The sequence below is a fragment of the Centruroides sculpturatus genome, unplaced genomic scaffold (assembly GCF_000671375.1).
Source record: "Centruroides sculpturatus isolate CEXI.00-Female unplaced genomic scaffold, Cexi_2.0 scaffold56, whole genome shotgun sequence".
Lineage (NCBI taxonomy): Eukaryota > Metazoa > Arthropoda > Arachnida > Scorpiones > Buthidae > Centruroides > Centruroides sculpturatus.
Window position 1 is genome coordinate 1,178,520 of NW_019384586.1, and position 9,833 is coordinate 1,188,352.

Genomic DNA, 9,833 nt, shown 5'->3' on the forward strand with positions numbered 1-9,833 from the left:
AATGTCAATCAAGGATTTCTTCAGAAAAAATTAGTGTTTTAAATATACCATAATGTTGCATCATATATTTCAAAGAGTAATTTTCATTAAATTGTTTTTATCTATAATTTTTAATAATTCTCTACAACTGTTGTTTTACTCTATCATTTTCATCTTCATTTCCCTAAAAAAAATTGCATTCAGGTTTTACTATATTTTTGCATCTACAGTTTTTTAAATTTTGAATTTTCAAATATCTAACATATTGTGTATAATAAAGAATGCAATGTTATGTAGCATTTTAATTTTTTGCATCATTGCAGTCATCATTTTAAGTTTATAAAATTATAAATTTTATGTAATATTTCAAAGAATTTATAATTATTAATTGCTATTTATTTGAAATTATTTTTCAATTTATTTGAAATTGAAAAATAATAATTTAAAAAAATATGAGTTGTATATATTAATGTAGATATTATATATTTAAATTCATACATGCATTCCAATAAAAAAAATAGTCGTTTTTAATTATATATACTAAATCAATTATTTAGGGGAAAAAAAACTTTCAGAAAACATATTGTGGAAAATTTCCTTCCTGCAACTTATCTTGTTTCTAATAATATATAGAATATACTTTTAAAAATTTATTATATATATTATTTCAAACTATTCAATTAATAAAGTAATATCTAGCTTTAAATTTTTTCAAAATTTTAATTCTTACTTTCATAAATGTAAAATTAATAGATTTTGCATTTATATGAATGAAAAGAATTTGCCACTCTGAACTGATTCTTTTCTTCCAGAAATTGTAAATTAAGAATAAATTTATTATAATTATTAAAATTATCATGAGATCGTGGCATAACCATTTACTTCTAAGTCAAATTACTTTATTTCTTATTATTAAATTAGTCTTATTATAGCCCAATACTACATCAGATCAGTTTGCATTACATGAATGAAATTCCTAGAATAATTTTGGTAGATGATATAAAATAATTTTGTAAATTGTTTAATATTTTAATACTGAATATATAAAACTTTACTTTTTAATGATGACATCTTATATAATAAACCATGTTCTTTAATTTTCCAAAAATATTTTCTTTCAACATTTTATGTTTAAATATCCAGAGACTACTTATTTGACTGACCATGAATATCTCCTAACTGAGGGTTTGTATGACTAATTGACAAATTCAACTTTGAGGCCTTAATTTGATATGAAAGAAGGGTTAAATTCATTTTAAAAATTTTGTTAATTGAGAATTTTGATTTAATAGAATCTGCACCAAACGATGAAGACGAAGATGATGAAGATGAAGATGAATCTGAAGAAGAAGAAGTTCAAGATTGGGATAGTCAAAGTGAAGAGGAATCTGATTGGTCAAATGATGATGTTAAAGGAAAAAAAGCAAAGACTAAAGAGGAAGGTAAAGAATGAGATTCCATGCTTTTATAATGAAGCAGTAGTTCCCAAAGAGAATGAAAAAAGCCTCTTGGGGGCCTGGAAAAATAACAATTGAATTTTTATTATTATTAATATTATTGTGTCTCTGTCATTAAAAATATTGGTTATGTACTTTGTACATTTAAATTTAAAACTTTGTGTCCTGCATTTATGGAAGAATAAACCTTTTACTTTAACCATGGTTTCTGCATTTTCAATTTTATAAACTATTCATTTAAATCATTAAATATATATTTAATTGTTATTTTAGGTGTAAAATATTTTAATTTCACATTTATCTCCACAGTTTTAAAATTGAATCATAATATATTGTTTGTACAGAACTTTATAATTATAAATAAGTTATAATAATCAAATAACAATAATTTTTCTATTCAAATTTAATATTAATTTAATATATAATTTAATATTATATTATAATATGATAAAGAAAATATATTGATTCTAGAATTAGTACTTTAATGTGATAAAGTAGAACAAAACAGTTTTAAAAAGTTGAGATAAAGATATAATGATTAGAGAGTGGTTCTCAAATGGTGGAAATGGAAAGTGTGCTCAGGAAATGGCTAAATGTGCCACAAATATAATGAAAGTATATTTTAAAAGTGAGAATAAACCAGTTATAATATACTGTACAGCTATTTATAATTTAAAATATATTAATATATTTTTAATTTTGTACACAAAATGCACAAGAAAAATTTTTCACAATTTACAGTGCACCATAAGTTAAAAACATTTGACAACTACTGATTTTAGAAAACTATAAATGATATGGTTTCTTTATACTAGTAAGATTGGGAAATCAAGACTCATCATAGTTTAATTAATTTAATTTATAAATATAAAATATATCATTAATGTTGTAAAATACCAGTGGGATTAGACAGAGTTACATGTGTTCACAACCAATGAGTTGAAGTTAACCAGCTACCATTCATTATACTTTAATTATGTGAATGTTTGCTTATTGGTTAACATTAATTCTAATTAGTTGTGAATACAGGTATTAGATATTCAAACAGAGATTATTTTGCTGAATGAAGATAGATAATTTGTTTCTCTACAAAATAGGAAAATATAACATGAATGATAGTTATGAACTTTATAAATTTCTAAAATAAAAACAAAAGCAATAATCTTTGTGTGCATTTCTGTGCATATATATATGTTACCATGAATGACCGATATCTGGCGAATGTCAACATTCTCTGGTGAATGTCAGCATTCAAACAGTTGTTTTGTGTATGTACGAAATATTTGCTAAATATCATTATTTCTCACTTACACCGGCAAATGTCGACATTCAGCATGCACTGATGGTGAGTGTTGAATAAAAATATTTTTATTAGGTTAAGATAAAAATGCAACGTTTTAATATGTGAAAATAGGTGAAAGCTTAAGTAACAGCGCATGTAAATAAACTGTTGAACCTAAAGCGAACAGTATATTCTTAATCAGAAAAGAAAAATAATAAGCAATAGTAAACTTACACATATTATGTGATTAACGTTATACAATCTTATTTATTGCAACAACTTAAACTGTTATGACACTTTGAATTTCACAAGAGTCCCTTGCTTTTACAACTGCATTTATTCGGGAAACACTTCTTTTTGCAATGACAGCGTGTATAGCCTTGCCCTCCACTTTTCGAATTATCTGCAGCTGCTTATCTCGGCGATATTTCTTGAGAAGAAATCTCATCTATGGAAAGTAACTTTTCTTTACAAATTACGAACTGATTGCAGATATAAAGTTGCTTGAGGGTACCATTTTTGTTTGTTAATTTATAAAAGTCGGAGTACTCTATTCCAACAACAACCAACACATTTCAGGCATCTGTACGGCCACAGTCGACATCGGGGACTTTATTCCTACGGTATCACCAATTTGCGCAGAAGGAAATGGTGAAGAATTTGGCTACAGACTGTCGCCTCTCTGTCGACATTGGCTTCTCGGTTGTCGTTTTGACCTCCACCGAAGCCTATCTGTGCTTGTCGACATACACCGACGATTGTTCAAATGTATAATAATATAACCAAATATTTGGTCTTTCACCGATGTATTTTGTATGTGTCAACATTCACCGGAGAATATCGACATTCTCTAATTTCGGTCTTTCACAGTAACATATATACATACACACACACACACTCATTCTGATAAAAATTAGCACACCAAAAAGGAGTTAGAGAAGGAGCACACCAAAAGGATCATTTATTTCAGGAAAAACTACAAATGAAAGGAAATTCTAGTATCCTGTTGGGCCACCTCTAACATGAATATACGATGTGATATGGGCAGGCATGGAGGCATATGGGTGCCATGTGGTGTCCTGCGGCATTCAGTTCATAGTCACTGTAAGTGATCCTCTAGTTCAGTCAAACTCCTAGGCTGTTCAGCTTGGCATCCCAGGTGTTTCCAGTTGTGTTCAATTAGTGCAAATCAGGGAACTGGGCAGTGTGGCGAAGGCAGTTCTGTGACACCCTCGCTATGTGTGGTTGAGCATTGTCCTATTGGAAAATGGCTCTTGGGAGCCCTGCCATGAGATGCAATACATATGGTTGCAGGATGTCATTAACATACCATTGGGCTGTCATGGTCCCTTGGATCACTACTATAGGTGACTGGCTGTTGTCAGTCAGTCAGTCAGTCAGTATTTTTTATTCAGGTACATTGTACAGTACATACTCGGTACCGCGGAGCATTGCCGAGTTAAATATATACAGTAAAATTCCAGTTGTGTCGCGGTTACAAAATGTGAAGCGGAGTAGGTTAATGATGAGGTATTAGAACTAGTAAATACAAGAGTAATGAAAACTTACAATTTTAAGAACCAATAACAATGGTATACAATGGCTTGTAAAGAACAGTTAAAATAACATATACAGTAAGTTTGAGTACAATAAGGAATAGAATACAGTTAAAGATACGATATAATACAGTGAGATGGGGAATAATATGTGAATTGCAATAAGAGTACAATAAATAATAAAACATAAACAAGATAGTGAAGATAATTATGAAGTAAACCTTCTAAAACAATACATATATGCAGTGCAAGTGCAGCAAGAGGCTGCAGAGGTGACATTGAATTACATAGATGAACAGTACATGAAGTTTAACAAAGTTATTTGACAGCAGGAGAAGTTATTGGCTGGATGTGCTGGTAACAAGAGTACTGTGTCTTTTGATCAGAGCTTCAAAGGTTATATATAGTTCTTTGTTTTCCAGAAAGTCTTTGTGGTGACACGGCCAGGGAATGTTGTGCTTCGAGGCAACGAGTTTGATGTTTAACCTTTCATGTTCCAGGCACACACAGCTATAAAGTCTATGGTCAGCGTTGTCCTCCAGGTTGCAAATGTCACACAGAGGGGTACTTTTGATCGCGAATCTATGGAGATAGGAAGAGAATTTCCCGTGGTTGGTGATAAATTGGCAGAGGTGGCTGCTGGGCTTAATCCAGTTGTACTTGTAGTATTCTATGATATTCGGGATGTAATTATATGTAGTAGTGTTGTGGTTCCTTGTCCAGTCGCATTGCCAGGAGTGTATTACATCATATAGCAGTTTCTTGACGGTGGTGTGACTAATTTTGTCGTAGACAATGTCCAAGGTGTCATTGGTAGCTGCCGCTTTGGCGAGATGATCGGCCCTCTCGTTACCGATGTTGCCCGATGGCCACGTGTCCAAGTAATATAGACGAGGTTAGTGGTGTTGCTTAGGTTGTCTCTGATATTGGATGCGATCGGATGTTGTTTATTACTGTTTATGATGGGAATAGTAGAGAGGCAGTCGGTGAAGATAACAATGTTCATGTGGTCGTAATGTTGCGTGGCCCAGCTGATTGCCGTATTGATTGCTGTGAGCTCTGCCTGAAAAGCGGAGCAATAGTCAGATAGCTTGTTCTGCTTGTAGTGAATCTCTTGATCATTCTGGTATGCCACAAAAGCACAGCCCACCCCACCCTCGGTTTTCGAACCATCTGTGTAGATTTGGATGTCACTGCTTTGTGGAGGGGTGGTATTTAGATAAGTCTGAACAAACGGTGGAATGGTATTAACAGGAGTGTAATTTTCCAGTTGGTTGGCTGAGATGTTGCAAGAGTGAGTTGAGATGTCATTGCCCCATTTTATGCTCCAATAGTTGTAATAAAGGTTGATAATATTCACAATTGGTGGCTTACGTGTAATGATCTGGAGACTATTGCTCGGAGTGGTTCTATAAGCTTTGGAGAGGAGAAGAAGGGCTTTACGCTGGGAGGAGACAAGTTTCCGCTTTAAGTGGACCTTGTGTGCAGCCCACCCCCAACTACCGCAGGCGTAGGTAACTATAGGGATGTAGATTTGGTTGTATATAATACTGAGTGCTTCGGATTGTAGTCTCCATTTGTTTTTTGCCACTTTTCCGAAGGCACTGAATATATGGCCAGTGCGTTTGCAGACATCCTTGATATGTTCATCCCAGCTTAAACGGTGGTCTAGAAGCACACCCAGATATCTGATTGATTTCTCGACTTTAATACTTCTGTTATCCATTTTGATAGTCGGTACTCGTCAGTACAGGTTGGGTTTGCCTGGTTTGTTTATGACCATGGCCTTGGTCTTATCGGGGTTAAAGAGGAGTTTGTGTTCTAGACCCCACTCATGTATCCTGGTAAGTGTGTTGGTGCCCTTTTTTTCGAGATGTGCACGGGATCTGCCACCAATAAGAATAAGAACATCGTCTGCAAATGCAGTGGTGCTGTCCTGGCCGAAGCTCTGGGACAAAAAGGTGTTAAAGGTTATGTTCCATAGTAAAGGACCACAGACTGACCCCTGCGGGCAGCCGCGAACAATACTTCTATTTGTGGCATTTGTTCTGTACTGTAAGTAGGCACTGCGGTTGTTCAGATAGTCCTTCAGAAGATTGTAAATATTGGCTGGGCAATTTATTGACTTTAAGTTATAGAGAATTAATGGCCACCAGGCGCTATCAAAAGCTTTACTAATGTCGAGGCTGATGGCCAGAACGTATTTGTATTGGTTAAGAAGGCTATTGTTATTATGGATTGCATGGTGGATGGCATCATTAGAGGAACGTTGTTGACGGAACCCAAATTGTGTGTCATTTAGGATGTTATTACTATCAACATGCCAGGTAAGACGGTTGGTAATCAAGCGTTCCAGAACTTTGCCGAAGACAGGGAGAAGAGAGATTGGCCTCGATTCATCAGGACGACCAGGTTTTGGAACTGGGACAATTTTTGCTGTTTTCCATCCAGCAGGAAATATGCCATGGTGAAGACAACAGTTGTACATATTTACAATATGATTCGGTATCATTTTCCATATTTCTTTGGCTATTTTTGCATCGATTCCATCAGTGCCAGGTGATTTCCTGTCGTTAAGTCTTGTGATTGCATTGTCTATTTCATGGTATTGAAAAACCGGTGCGTTATCAGTACCAATTGGGTTGTTCATCTCCTGACGTATGTTTTGTTGCCAGCGTGTGTCAAGTTCCGGGTTGTCTACTATACAAAACTTGTCCATTTGCTTGTTAAGAATGTCAGGGAAGTTGCTGCTGTTGTAATTGCTGTCCACAGTGAGGATTTGAGTTTTCTTTAGTTTATTGGTACACAGTTTAGTGAGATATCCCCATGGATTGGAAGAGGCAGATGTGCAGAATTGTCTCCAAGAGGAGATCTTGGCTTTTTTGATTTCTGCTTTATATAGCTTTTGGTGATCGAGGAATCGCTGCTTTAGGTGAGTTCGGTTTGGTTCAGTTTTGCAATTTTGATAGGTTTTTCTCAAATTATTATTGGCTTTTCTAAGGTTAGTGAGGTTTGCATTCCACCAGGGTACTGATTTATACTTTGGGATGGTCTTTGGGATGAATTTCTCACATGCATACCTGATTTTGCTGATGTTTCTCTCCAGAGTCTGTTCTGCTTCCTCCTTATTGTTGTATGTGTAATTATGAAGATTGTTTTGTAGATAGTCCTGCATTCCTTTTCAGTCTGAATGGGTAAGGTTGTACCTTGCATAATTAGAGATACTGGTGTTCGAGGCTTTGTCATTGGCGTTCAGAGAGTAGGAAATGTAGGCATGGTCACTAAGACTGCTCTCATCGTGAACTTTCCAGTTGTTGATAAGGTTAAGACAGTTAGGGCTGCAGACAGTAATGTCTATCCAGGTCTCACCTCGACTAGACACGTAAGTGGGTGGGGAAAGGGGATTGTTCAATACGAGCAGTCCGTTCTGTGCGAAGAATTCCTCAAATGCTTCACCGCGGCTGTCCTGTTGGTCACCCCCCGTGTTGGCGAATGGGCGTTGATATCACCAGCGATGATGATGATGGTGTTGTTCCGTTTGTCGATAACGTACTGTAGCTGACTCAAGATATTGTGCACATCAGCCTCCTGTGGGCAATAGACATTAATGATCGTGTAGCTGAGGTTATTGAGGTAAATTTCACTACAAACCATGTGTTGATTGGAGAGGTTCTTGAGATGTAAAATTGAGAGGTTCGGGTTTGTGACGATGCTGATAGCCCAAGGGTAAGAAGTACTACCTTTGAGGATAGAATAACGAGTGGGGAGGCAAGAGGGGGTGTTATTTAGGCAGTACGGCTCCTGAACAATGATGAAATGTACATGTGGCACTTTGTAGCTAGTAGTGAGGTGGCTGAGATACCTCTACCTAGGTATCTCAGCCACCTACCTAGGTTGACTTGCAGAAAACGGATGCATGTGTTATCGTTAGTAAGATTCATAGTTGGTGCGTGAGATGAGGTTGGTCTTCAGCTTAAGATAAATAGGGCAAGTGCTACTGCGTGCGTTATGGTTTACCTCCATTCTCCTGTCTTTTGTACAATTACAACAAGTGGGCTGCACATCACGAAGCGGACATTCTCTATATGTGTGCTTTCCTGCACATTGGCTACATATGCTTTCTTTCTCGGGGCAGGTTTTGGTGGAGTGTCCAAATTTGCAACATTTATAGCATTGCAGGACCGGACAGAAGTCCACAATGCGACACCTGGACCACTCTATGTTGACTTTTCCTGAAGTTATGAGTAGTTTCCTCAGTTTGGGTGTGACTTCGACTATCCAATTTTTGAAGGAGCTCTCTTTCCTGCCAGTATTGAATTTCACCTTAAATTCCTCTTCAAATTGACTGCGTTCATAATTGTCTTGAATTATAGTGTTTTGGTCATATATTTTTTGTGGGATCTCTTCTATATTGCATTCCTGGGGAACAGAGATAATACTGATGTGTGGTCTCCGCTTCCTTGGTCGTCGTGTGTCTAATTCGGGCAGTTTTTCTTTGATTTTAGTTTCCAAGATTGTAATGTTATCCATGTTTTCCATTTCTATAGCGATGCCACCTCCTCCAATTTTCCTGATTTTTTCAATGCCAATTCTCAATTTTGATGGTTCGATGGTATTCTGTATGGACTTTTTAATGTTCTCACTGTTCTTCTCCTCTCCTTTACCATACACGAGAAGGACGTTCTGGGTGGTTGTTGTCTTCTTTATGTTGTTAGGGTACTCTAGAACTTTACCCAATTTAAGCGCCCTGCTATAATTCATATGTTGTTGGGAACAGATGGAGCTATTAAGATTAATTGTGTCCAGTTTTTCTATCAGTTTGTGTTGAGTTTCAACCAGGTCTCCTCTGGAGTTGTTGTTAATTAGGTGGTCGATTTTGTTGGTTATGTTATCAAGCTTTTCTCCTATCCTGTTTTTCTCATAGCTTGCTATGAAAATGTCGATGATGCGTTGGGCACATCCAATAACAAAGTCTGCGTGCCCTCTACCACCAAGTTTGACGTTCCCATTTTCAGCAATGTAGCCTTTCAGTTCGTCAAGCACGTTGTAGGCCAAGGTACGTGGATCAGATGAGGCTTCGGAGTCATTACACATTTTGTATAGTGTGAAAAGAGTCGGCCAAAAGAATGTGATGTAGGTGTAGTAGAACAGATAGCACGATGCCAAGAGACGTTGCACTGGTAAGCACACGTTAGCGATTAATCCAGGCAGGTGGGGGCTGGTCTGCCTGATTGAGGGTCTCCCCAAACAGTCCAAATGCAGACGATGGTGTCACACTTACCTCACACACACAGGCTCCTACATAGAACACAGATCGGTAGGCATAACATTAAACACATAATCCAAAGTTAATATGGCACAGAACACATCAAACATATACAGGTGTAACATCCGACAAGTATACACAGTAGCGTTGCTATTACAATTAAAAGAGAAATCAATCATCGCGAAAAGCCACACGCCAAACAGCTAGCTCCCGCCGAGTGGCTAACACGACCACGTGGTGGACACAACCTTTGTCTATGGTGAATAATTTAAACCGAAAATTCTCGCGAACCG

General features: G+C 36.4%; 1 protein-coding gene across 1 annotated transcript; it reads right to left on the reverse strand.

Annotated features, from left to right (window-relative positions):
* Nucleotides 1-8,201: 8,201 nt before the first annotated feature.
* LOC111624603 lies at nt 8,202-9,368 on the reverse strand. Its single transcript, XM_023367494.1, has one exon. The coding sequence runs from the start codon at nt 9,366-9,368 to the stop codon at nt 8,202-8,204; it is 1,167 nt and encodes a 388-aa protein (XP_023223262.1).
* Between the last annotated feature and the right edge of the window lie 465 nt (nt 9,369-9,833).